Source organism: Hemitrygon akajei, chromosome 1 (assembly GCF_048418815.1).
Source record: "Hemitrygon akajei chromosome 1, sHemAka1.3, whole genome shotgun sequence".
Lineage (NCBI taxonomy): Eukaryota > Metazoa > Chordata > Chondrichthyes > Myliobatiformes > Dasyatidae > Hemitrygon > Hemitrygon akajei.
The window spans coordinates 78,508,215-78,521,134 of NC_133124.1; the positions used below are offsets into that span (position 1 = coordinate 78,508,215).

The following is a 12,920-nucleotide window of genomic DNA, read 5'->3' on the forward strand; positions in this document are numbered from 1 at the left end:
GGATATTTAGGAAGTCTGTAAAAATAAAACAAACTATTGGAGAAGGTTAAGATGTATGGAATTAAAGTAAGGTTAGGGAACTTGATTGATATGACACCAATAATGCTATAATTTTAATATCAGCAGAGCTTTAAAAATTGTTTTGCAAAATGTACCGACTATAATTTTAATTACTAATGTTGTAGTAACCTATTTGAACCCATATAAGTTTTGTCCTAAGGGAAGGTAGTATTAGAATTTAGCCCCAGATGAAGGAAAAACTGTGTATTTCCAAACAGGATAGTTATCTGATCCAAAAGGAATTTATGTGTGATAGCATTCTAAGTTAATTCTGTTCTTGCAGAGAATAGGCTTGACAAGTTTGTGAGGTGCCTTGTTGAACATTTGCAAAACATTTTGCAGATGGTAGGCACAGGTGGTGGAGATATTGAGGATTAGCACAGTTGATGGAGAGGAATCATTTAGCTGGCTTTAAACTCTTCAGTAGAATTGGAATTTTACTAATAGGTATCTAGCTAGGTAAATGGAAAGCATTTTGTTATATTCCTGATTTGCCTTTTAATGCTGGAAAGTCGTTGGTTATCTGGTATTGAATGATACTGAAAAATGCTAGATTCTGATCCACTCTTGTAGCCACAGTATTTACATAGTTGTATATTTAAATTTTGGTTCAGTTGTGCCTTCTCCTTCCCTCCTGGGTGTTGATGGTATGACTTTGAAATGGTTAAAAGTATGAGGCAAGACTCAAAAGTAGGTGGCTGGTTTTTTTGGAGATGGTCATGGCAAGTGATTGTGTTGCACTAATTTGGCACTTAAAGAACCTATGCCAGAATTATATGTGGTATGTAAGCTTTGTTGCATTGTTTGTGAATGAAATTCATAACTGTGGATATTCACTTTTGACCTTGTATTTGAAGAAAGGTTAGTGATAAAGTAACTAATATGATTGGGTTTAGCATATTGCTTTAAGGAAATTATTGACTTTTAGACATTTCAAGTACCTACAGCTGTTCTCGACCTGTCTTATTTTTGCTGATGCCTTGGCTTGATGGTAATTGTAGAGTAAGGATGATGATAGGCTACACAGGTGGAATACAATTCTACTGTTTCTGCCAGCTCACTGGGTCTTACCAATGACTGGTTTTGAACTTCCTGAGTAGTTCTCAATCTGACTCATGGGTTGGTGTGCCACCCAAAAAGCTGATGAATGAAGTGTGAATATGACAGTGACTTCACAAGAGTTGTAGTATATTTATTAACGCCAGTGCCATTTTGAAGTTAGCAGGATTGATTAGAGAAATCTTCTTAGTTAGCTTGCTCATCCTCTGTTATATACCCCGGTAAGTGTCCTTCTGGACTCAGCATTCAGTCTTGAATGCTGTGCAATAATACTACATCTCATTTTATTTGTTCTCACAATGCATCAATTAGTGTATTCTTAGTGTATGGCAAACATGATTTGCATAAAAGTAATGTAAATATTTTCTTCTTTCAGCATTCTGTACCTTACATAAATGCTCCGCAATTTCATCCATTGCGGCCCCTACCTGCCTTGAGAGTACAGGTGGACAAAGTTAGTTTGGAATATTCAGTGCCAATGTATGCTGGACAACTTATACCCACTGTCAGCAGCCTTAATCAGCCATCTGATAACTTATTGCACTACTGCTATGTGCACTGCTATGTCAAGGTAATATGTTCTTTTTCAGCCTTCTCTTAATTCATTAAATTTGAAATTTTTCACTGTGATTTTGTTTTCAGGTTGTATCAGGTAGAAATCCAAAATACTAACTCTAATTTAAGGCAGGAAATTAACCAAAACATTTTGACACCTCTTTGATGTTCTTGCATTTTTGCATGCTTGTCATGGTGGTCAGATATTTTAAACACTAAGCTACTTATGTCTTTGGTGACTTAGTTCAGTTTCAATCTTGGTTAATGCAACAGGCTAAATGAAGCTTATTTAATATGGAATATTGATTGATAAATGTAATTTTTGGTAGCAAATACTTTACCTCTTTTTTATTAACGACCTTTCCTTCACCAGGATTTCCTGTGCTTGAATCTTTAATCTCTTTAGTCATGAAATCAAACACGTGGAATACGTGGCAGGAAACTAATCCTGAATTCAGGTCGCACATCACTTTGAAACATAATTTTGTTTTGTTCGTGCTTACATGTGTTTATTATTTCTCAGCACTCTGCTGAATTATTGGATATATTTCAGATAAACTGTTGTCTAATTCTGTGGATTGCAATTTAGAAAAAATATCAAATAAGGGCTTGCAGAAAGTGCAGTGGAGGTTTACCAGAATAGTTGGTACAGAGTCGACTGTACTTCCTTAGAAGGTTGGCGTCATTCAATGTCTGTAGTGAGATGCTGAAGATGTTCTATAGGTCAGTTGTGGAGAGCGCCCTCTTCTTTGTGGTGGCGTGTTGGGGAGGAAGCATTAAGAAGAGGGACGCCTCACGTCTTAATAAGCTGGTAAGGAAGGCGGGCTCTGTCGTGGGCAAAGTGCTGGAGAGTTTAACATCGGTAGCTGAGTGAAGGGCGCTGAGTAGGCTACGGTCAATTATGGAAAACTCTGAACATCCTCTACATAGCACCATCCAGAGACAGAGAAGCAGTTTCAGCGACAGGTTACTATCGATGCAATGCTCCTCAGACAGGATGAAGAGGTCAATACTCCCCAATGCCATTAGGCTTTACAATTCAACCGCCAGGACTTAAGAACTTTTTAAAAGCTATTATTAATGCTTTTTGAGATAGTGATTTAGATGCATATCATATTTTTTACTGAGTTAAGTATTGTATGTAATTAGTTTTGCTACAACAAGTGTATGGGACATTGGAAAAAAAAAAGTTGAATTTCCCCATGGGGGTGAATAAAGTATCTATCTATCTATCTATCTATCTATCTATCTATCTATCTATCTATCTATCTATCTATCTATCTATCTATCTATCTATCTATCTATCTATCTATCTATCTATCTATCTATCTATCTATCTATCTATCTATCTATCTATCTATCTATCTATCTATCTATCTATCTATCTCAGAACTTCAGTTAAATGGAGAACATATGGAAGCTAGGGCTGTTCTTGAAGCAGAGACAGAAAAGTGCCAAGTTAATAAAGGCAGCGGAAATTAGGAAGGGGCATCATATAACAGTGAAGGAAGTTTGGCATTGAGGGCTGCGTATTTTAGATCATTTGCTGTTTGCTGAAGATTTGGATAAGGCAAATTTATTTCATACCGTTAAGTTGTTTCGAACTGGAATACACTGCCTAGGAGAGTGGGAGGTACAGATTCACTATCAGTGTTCAAGATAGAATTAGATAGATACTTGAAGGAGAAGCATTTGTTTTGGCAACACACAATCTGCTGGAAGAACTGAGCAGGACAAGCAACATTGGTGGGAGGAAAGAAATGGTCGACATTTTGGGCCAAAGCCCTACAATCAGCACTTGATGCAGGATTTTAGTCTGAAGTGTTTATGGTTTTGTTCCTCCCACCAATGCTGCTTGACCTGTTGATTTATTCCAGCAGATTGTATGTTGCCCCAGATTTCAGCATCTGCAGTCTCTTCTGTCGCACTTGTTGGGCTCTGGGGGTAGGGGAGGAGAATGGGACTAATTTGGTAGAGTCTCCTTTTGTGTTGAGATTCTTTGAAGCTGGCAGTTGCGACTCACAGCACTAAACTATTCTAGACCATGTCCTCTATTGACATTCATATTATTGGCATATTTTAACTTAAATAATTCTGCAGGGATTCCGATGCCAGACATACACGTGAAAGCAATTGCATTTTTGGGTTGCAGCCTAATGTGAATTATAAGCAAGATGCAGGAAATGGTTGAGATTGCATCTTGTATATGTGCTTTCAAACTTTTCTTTCTATTGAACAGCGGTGGTAGAAGCAATAATATGCCATTGCAAGCCATGCTGAAGTTTTGCATAATCTTTCTAGTTACAGAATTTAGGTTAAAACATCATTTTTATTTGCTAGAATAATTTATTGACTTGGTGCTAGGTTACTCAAATTTATTGTAAAATTAAATGTTTTTCTAACATAAACATTGGTTTTGTGAAAATATTTCATTAATACTTTGAACACATTTAAGCTGGTTACTTTAAATCTGCATTCATAAAAAAGCAAGCAGTTTTGCTACTGCTGTTTTGAATTTAATGTGAAGGAAGCAATTTCTGTTCATTGAGACATGTGCATCTTTTCATTGCGTGTGAGGTAATGTTTCAGATTTGATGTGTTTCCATGGGTTAGTTTTGGCTGTTGTGATGCTTGGAACACATTTGACAGAGCCAACTGAGAAAACTTATTGAGCTTGACTCTTTGAGAAAACTGGATTACCAACAGCACAAATTCAATGATTCAGTCAGTTTAATTGTGTGCAGAAGTTGAGGTATTGATGGTGATTTCTGTATTGTTAGGGCTCTGATGAGAAACAGACATTAATAGAGATCTGAATTATTTGTGGGATTATTTTAAAATTTTAAAGTATAAAAGAAATACTATAGTTAAATCTTCCTTTTGTTTTCATCAATTTAATCTGTGGTTGTCTTAAATGATTTTTGATCAGTTCTGATATAACCATTTTTTTACATATGCACATAGAAGAAAATTACATTTTGGTATCATGATGGGAACTGCATCAGAGAAACCAGTTTTCTTAAGACCTAAAATAAGTCTCTATTCACAAGGTTCCAAAACTTTTGAACCAACCTTTGCATCAAATTTATAAGAATACAAGGATTTTGGACCAGGGGTAGGCCTCCAGGCCTCTTAAGTTTGCACCCAACTACGTCACTCAATATAGAAACACTTGCGAAAGCTGATGCTGGAATTTGAAGCAACAATTTGTGTCCTGATGCAGCGTTTTTGACTCGAAACATTGACAGTTCTGATTTCCTCCTGCAGATTGTTTGTTGTACCATCATTCAGTGTTCATGGCTGATCTATGCTGGCCTCATTTCCTCAACTTTTAAAATACTTATTTTTATCCATTATCTAATGATTTGGTCTCTGCCAGTCTAGTGGGAAATGAAATCCACAGATTTACTCTTGATCAAGAGAAGAAATTTGTACACACCTCTGTAATGAATGACTGGCCCCTTGTTGGTGGCTCTCCCAGTAGTGAACATCTACCCTGTCAAGCTCCTTAGGATTTTGCATGTTTGAAAAGGTAAACCCCCCCCCCCCCCATCCCCATGCCCCCGATTCTTCCAAACTAAAGAAGTGACAAGGGTGTGAAAAAAAAACTTTAGTTTCAATATTATATGAGGCAAACCTTCATGATGCCTGTTAATGTTTCCATGCTTCTCCTGCTGGGATATGTTTCTATGGATCCCTTTGTCAATATGATATTTTTTGGCTCTGTGCCTTCAACATGAGAAGCATTGCGGTTGAGTCTGCTATTGTTTCACTGGATAGTAAATGGTAGTATTTGCGAGGAATAGATGAGCAAAGTGGGAAAAATGAAGTAGGTTATGGTAAATAGTTATTTGTTGGTTAACATGGAGTTTGTGTGTCAAAAGACTTGTTCCCATGTTGTCTGGTTCTCTGACTCTACACTTAAGCCCTAGGCAGCTGACGAAAAGGTAACTAAAGTAGGGAATTGTCTCTTCAGACATTCATATATCTCTATCTCTCTGATCTCAAAAAAATCTACTCTAAAGCTATCTCTTTTGACGAAAGTTAGCTTATTATTTTATTTGATGTTGAATTTAATTTATTAACCCTTTTATGAAGCACATTTGGGCATTATATCCCCTTTAAGTGCTTACAGAAATGTAATTTTGTTCGTGATGATCTATTTTTGCAATTTAGGTTTGAATAAGTTGCTATCTTCCCTCCATACCGACTGTGCTTTTGGCACTATTTGAACCTGTCCTCTACCATATGATTGCAAACATTTGTAAATAATTGCTAACATTTCATGAAAAGCCATCGTTGTCACCTGTGGGTGCTCATTGCACATGCTTTGTTGCACAGGTGTTTCCTCTCAGCTGCTGTTTTCTCCACGTTCCAGGTTACCCATCAAAACTGAAAAAAAAAAATCCTTTTGTAGAAGCTGAGTGTGGTTTTGTGCCAGAATTAGACTTCCAACTCTGCTTCATTCTTGCTAACTTCTACTGAATGTGTTTGAAATAAGTTGGTTTGGACATATGGTCTGTATTGATTCTTAAAAACACCCCATTCATATTAGTAAGCAGGTTTCTGAACCTATCACCACAAAAATAGCTCAAGCCCACCTGCAGCTGATTTTTGATCCCATGCACCAGTTCCCCCTTTCCTTACTTTGTCTGGAATGTAACAAAATGGAAAGAAGAGAAATAAGAAGTTTCAAAAAGACTCTATTGCTTTCCAAAAGTTTATTTTTTTTAAACTTGTATAGGCAAATAAGACAGAACCAGTTTACAGCAAGTTAATAGTAATGACTGTTTTGCCAGCTGCACAGCAGATAGGAGTGGGACCCATGACAATTGTGCACTGAAGTTTCTGCTGTATTAGTTGGTTTTTTTAATATGAACTCTGATAAATTTGAACCACTTTATTTTTGGAGAATTAGAGCTCCTTCTGTTTATAATATTAAATAATTTTGCCAGGGTCAGTCCATGAACCTATGAAAACTCCTGCTTTATTCCTTTTTTTTACACTACTTATTTATTTATATAGTCCATAATAATTTTATGTCTTTGTAGTCTACTAATGCCACAATATAACAAATTTCATGTCATATAATAGTAAATCTAGTTCTGATTCTGATTTTGAACTTAACAAACTTTCTGTTAGGAAAATATTGTTTTGCTGCAAACTGGGAATAAAATTATGGATAAGGTCCTCAATATTCTTAAGGACTTTTTCTGCTAAGTTGCTATTTCTGCTTTTTTTTCAAAAAATGTTTCTAAGCAATGCAGATTTCCATATTAAGTATTTGTGTTCAGTGTTGATCTCTAAATGCTAATGAAAATGATTGTGCACATCTGATGTATATGCTTGAGCTATGTGTGTCTGGCATAATTCTGATCAGTGTCTATTGAGCGGTGGGGGGCTTGATCACCATGTTTGGACAGCTGGAAGAAAGGATTATCCCAATATTCAATCATGGTAATGTTCTCTTCCATTCATATTTGACGTATGCTGACTCCATCTGTAGAGAAAGGCATACTTGACTCATTGGAAATAAAATACAATATTTCTATGATAAATTACACATTTGAGCACTGAGGCTTTATTAGAAAATCAGACCAGAAATTGTCTTCATGCAAAATGAAGTTAATCTAAATTTTCAAATTATAATTATTTAGGATAATTTTTTGTTGGGGAAAAACTTGAGGCTTCCTCGATACATTGGCATTTTTTAACTTGCTATGTAAAGACTTTTCACCAATGAAGAAAATGTGTAGAGTGTTCTGATCACTTCATGACACAGTGAGAAATCAGATTCCTTAATACATTTGTAAATTTCGACACAAATGATGTTGATGAGTATATGACCAAAATTGTTTTCAATCAACACAGCTTGAGTAACAGAATTTGCTGTGTGAATAAGAATTTGTCAACATAACTTGGACAATGTACTGCACAGTATGAAAGACACCAAAGCAAGATGTTAATAAGTTAACTAAAACTGGAGGTTGCCAGTCTAGTTTTTCCCCAGTGAATGGATACAAAAAAACTGTTTTTGCAGACCCAAGAATAGTAATCCAACCCCAGCATGGCTGAATTGAAGTTTTGACTCCGTGCAGGTTCTCAAAACTACAGCAAAGGCTTTCTTTTGAATGAACCTCATACATTGTACTTAATTCACATGCTGTATTCAACCTGACTTATTTCTGCTGTGTACTGTACAATTTTTGCCCATCTTCAAAATTCTGCAACACTTGCAATTATTGTTTATGATGATCTAACAAATGCTACGTGGTGTAGATTGTGTCTAGATTATTGCCCATTGCAATTTAGTACATTTGGAGTGTTACAAGAAGTAAGGAGCTTAAACACTGATCACTGTCTCATTGCTGCTCCATTTTATATAAATTAAATGGTATAGCTCATAGGTATATCTTGATTTAAATTTTCTGGCAAATAATGATTTAAAATCCAATCTCCAGCTTGCCCAATACTTCAAAAATGTTATCAATAATTTTCAAAAGTATTTAGTTATAAGTGACATTGATTTTGGGTGACTTCTGCGAACAAAGTAATTGTTTCGTGTAACTCATTCTCAGCTGTTACACAGCTATTCTGTACATTTGAGGTATATATGAATGTTCCTACTTATTTTAAGTCATTTACATTCTTTTGAAAATTCTTTAAAGTTTTTATTTTGTCATTGGTGAAACCTGATCTTTTACTGTAAAGTGACATTTCAATAATTACATTAATAAGTACCAAATGAAGTTTAAAAAGTTGAAATACAACTAGTGGAAGTATAAATGGAATGTCTGGAACATAACTTAATTGCCATTTTTCAGATAACATCAAATGTATGTCATTTTTTGAGCTTATATTTTGAATATAGTCTTTTATGCATCATTTTGCAGATTTACTTCAATCAAAATAGAAATTGAAGCAAAAGTAAAATTCTGAAGTTTATGTCAACCAACACTTATATCTCTTTATGTCTAATGTTTATTGTGAAAATTTTGCCACTGAATAGTAGCCACAATATTGCAGGTAATTGAGGCAAAGGTGTAAAATAATTTCTGAGAAGTTTTATTGAGTGAGTGCAAATGTTTGCTGTGTGGACAAAATGTTAGATTATAGACTGTCCTGACAAAATATGCATTTAATCCATTTTTGGTGGAAGTGTTCACTAAATTAGCCATTTATTCTGGGCTCTTGGTAAAATTCCACCTTGTTTTATATGATGTTAAAATTGGAGGGTTTTGGCAAAATTATATTATGCTTCAATTTGTGCCATCTGGATTTATCTAAATCAACTTATCATATGATTATCCAAATGATTACATTTTCAATTAATAAAAGGAAAAACAATGTGAAAAGGAACTCTTTAAACATTTAAAAGGTCATGACTTTGAGAAATTAGACAGTCTTTGGTGGTGATGTAGAGACAGAGACAAGTCTTCAGTGTGTGTTCATTGTAAGGAAAATTGAAGTTGACATGTTTCATCCTGTCTTCATTAAACCTTTTCTTATTGTTGAGTTTTTGATCTTCACTGGTTTGTTATTGCAGATATTTGGTTTCCAGGCAGGCCTGACCTCCTTGGATATTGAAGGATCATTCTGTCCTCCTGCCCCGGTCATTCCTTCGTTCAGCACAGCTTTTTATGGCAAATTCCTTCAACTTCCATCATATTGGTGAGTTAAGAAAGCACCAAAGGCAATTTACTTATGATACAATAAAACTGGTCACATTTACAGAAAGTGTATTCTAATTTTTTGTTTTTTTTAAAATTTAAAACAGAATTGTGAAGTTATTTGGTTAATTGGTAAACTGCAGAATACACTGTACATAAACCTCCTGAAGTGCTTGCAAAAGTAAAAGTTCAAACTTTTCCCATTATTAGAGTTGAATTGTTATTTTAGTATAGTGTAGTCATCTTTACATAGAATAGGAACTAGATAATTTTCCATGTTACAGACAACATTGTTGCTTGGGAATGCACACTGCTGAGAAGGAGTCACCCACTTTCTAATTTTAGTTCCCCACATGTTCATTTCCAATACAACTTTATTCTGACCAATTTTAATTGATTTTGAAAATCATCTTCTTTGGCTGTCCATCAATTTTTGATGATGACTGAGGCCTGGGCAAGGTTGTATAGAAGACCTGCAGTTGCCCATGCTGCAAGTCTCCCCCCTCCACGCCACTGATGTTGTCCAAGGGAAGGGCAATAGGACCCATACAGCTTGGCACTGGTATCGTCGCAGAGCAATGTGTGGTTAAGTGCCTTGCTCTGGGACACAACATGCTGCCTCAGCTAATGCTTGAACTAGTGACCTTCAGATCATTAGACCATTTTTGAAAATATTACCCTTTTATAGATGATTTGTTTAAGAACTGCTAGGACATATAAAGAAATTTTCTACTTTCTTCCATTGCCTGCTTCAGATATTCAGTCCTTAAGAATATTTTTAGTAGCTCTGTTCAAGAGAAGAGACAATGGAAACAGTTCAACTTACATGGAATTACTCTGAACAAAGACGAACTGTCCAAAATAATGAACGTTTATACCAGGTTGTTTTCATACTAGCCTTAGGCCAACTTTGGTGATGAGATTGATGCGCTGATCTATTCCAAGCTTGGTGAAAATAACTAAAATCAAAAAGATTAATTTAGTCCACATGCATGTGCTATAACTGGATATCAATGGCGAGTCATTGTACTGAGCCAGTGGTCTTGAATTTGCTTGCATCAATGATTTGTAATATGACTGAGCTCATCTAATGTTGAACAAGTAAGTAATTGACCCCAGGAGACTTCCTGACTCTGGCTCAGTATCATAGATAAATTTTCCCATTTGGCCATCTGTGATGCTTCAAAAATTGTTTTCTGGTGAAATCTTGTATTCTCAAAACTCCAGTAATTTCTTTAGTAAAGCACACACTTAGATTAAAAGTTGCACAGATTTACATGTTTACTGGTATCTCTCCAGCAGTGTTGGTCATGGTAAATCAAAATGTACGCTTTTTATAAGAACAAAAACAATAGACCTGAAACTACTATTTGTTGCTGAGGTGCAGCTGTATGTAACTGAACTCACTGTATGGCTGAAAGATCCCATTGTTACAGATTGATATTCTCAAAGGTTGTTTGATTTTCATATCTTTACGCATTTCCCTCGAAGATTTGAAAATAGCTGAAGGATATCATGATAATTAACAATTTTTCTTTAATTGGAACCAACATAAAAGCACGCATAACCAAGAATACTGTCATATATCAACCCAGAATTCAGAACCAGGGCTGAGCTTGAGCAAGACTCTCAGCTCATTGGAACTGCTTGCTGTGGGTGAACTTGAATTCTTCTGACTCAGGCGAAAATGCTATCATGATGCCAAAGGTTCACTCATTAATTAGAGAGCAGTGCTTTTTATTGACAACAGCTATAAATTATTGGCAATCTGTTTTTATAACTTACATTTTTATATCTGCAACAAAGTTTACATCTGAAATATAATGAATTCAGAAGGCTTGTTTATAGTGTCATGCATCCCCTCTTATGTAGACGAATGATTGAGTTTTTATAATAGTTAGATTGGGAAATGCATGGACAAATGGTGATTTAGTAAGATGAGCATTAATATTTGAACGTTTGAAACTAAAAGCCTGAATTTATGGAAGAATAAATGGCATTCAGAGTTTGTATATGTTTACAGTTAGCCTGCTTAAATCATCTCTGGATTTATTCCAGGATGAAAAACACATTATTTAATTGTGGCTTTGGATAAATGCTTCAGGGTTGCCATTAATCTTCAGAAATGTGGCAATATCTGAGCAAGCAATCTTGTTGCCATTTGTTAATTCTCTAACTAATTGTGACTTTTAGCATGGAAAATACTTGGAGCCTCTGGTTAATTTACACTATTTTACTTTGGAATCAAATATGAAAAATAAACTGTTATTTGAATACAGTGCGACACACTACCTATGACTATAATTTTATAGTTACACTTAACTAAAAAATTTTTCTTGTACATTGATGTGATCGATTAGCTTTAACTTGTTAAGCATATTCAGCATTAGATCCAGAAAATTATTCTTGCATAATTTTTTCATTGTTGGAAAATGTATTCTGGGACACTGAGGGCTAGCACATTTTTGATGATGAATAGAAATATTGATACATATTGCTTAAGAGCATTGAGAGTTACAGCACACATACTGTTTGCTGTAGTTATGATGGATTTTAACTTGATCCATTTGAATGACAAGAGAGGCTAATGAAGTATCGTCAACCTGGAATATTAATTCCCTTTCTCCTTCCACAGATGCTGTTTCACTAGCTGAGTCTTTTCCCCGTTTCTATTTCAGATTCTCAGTATCTACTGTTATTTCTTAATATTCTAAATGTGTTTAGAAGCACTTTATACAATGTTCCTATGCATCAGATAGCAAAGGAAACTTGTGAAACAGACAAATGAGCTGCATGGAGTAGTTCTGAGATGTTAGTTCAATTCCATTTGAAGGCAATATAGCTGCGAACGTTTGTAACCAGGTGGTGGTGTCTTAGTTCAAAATTTATTCCCCAGATGGTCTTGGTGCAATTGGTGTTTTTAAGCTAAATTGGAGAATTGAGACAAACTTAATTATATAATGTGTAAAATAATACTTTGTAAGAAGTCTCTTGTCAATTTGTCAGTTGGATTATTGCAGTTCATAGATAAGGACACCTTATTTTCGCAAAACCGATGATTGAAAGAGTAAGAAGGACAGTTTTTATCCACCTGTTTTCATTTGAGCCTTTAAAATTTGCCTTGCTCTTGATCTTGATAGTGTCAAGATAATGAAAAGCTGACAATGAAAGGATTACCAGTGTTTCATGTCTGGAAGCTATTCTTGCATGATGAACAATACAGATGAATAAGGAGGGCTGAAAAAGCAAGTAGCTTTAGAAGAATGTGTTGCTTTCAGCACCCAATGTTTCAGTTTGTATTAGTGTTAAAGGATGCTTTCTACTTCAATGTAAATTCCAACAAACTTAAAGGAAATAAATTGTTGGACATATTGAAGTAGGGTATATTTTATTTTTTATGGTTAAAATGAGATCCACATTGTAAGTTACTGGGCTGCATAAAATGGTAATACACTGTATTGTGCTTCTGCTTCTTTTAGCCTTTGTGTACCTTCTCCAAATAATATACTGAGTGATTGTGTTTAAAGAGAAATGTTAAATATAATGAGACTGTGAGTTTTCATGGACTCACCCAGT

At 35.2% G+C, this 12,920-nt stretch overlaps 1 protein-coding gene across 11 annotated transcripts in view; it reads left to right on the forward strand.

Moving 5' to 3' along the window:
- Nucleotides 1–12,920, forward strand: part of LOC140728102 (intermembrane lipid transfer protein VPS13B-like) — a 1,021,046-nt gene that overhangs the window by 250,008 nt on the left and 758,118 nt on the right. For all 11 annotated transcript variants that reach the window (XR_012099001.1, XR_012099002.1, XR_012099004.1 and 8 more), the window contains exons 15-16: nucleotides 1,496–1,690; nucleotides 9,221–9,345. Coding sequence is in view for 8 of the 11 variants with exons in the window: in XM_073046336.1 (XP_072902437.1) it covers nucleotides 1,496–1,690; nucleotides 9,221–9,345 (320 nt within the window). In the remaining 3 variants the exon portion in view is untranslated. The remainder of the gene's footprint in view (nucleotides 1–1,495; nucleotides 1,691–9,220; nucleotides 9,346–12,920) is intronic.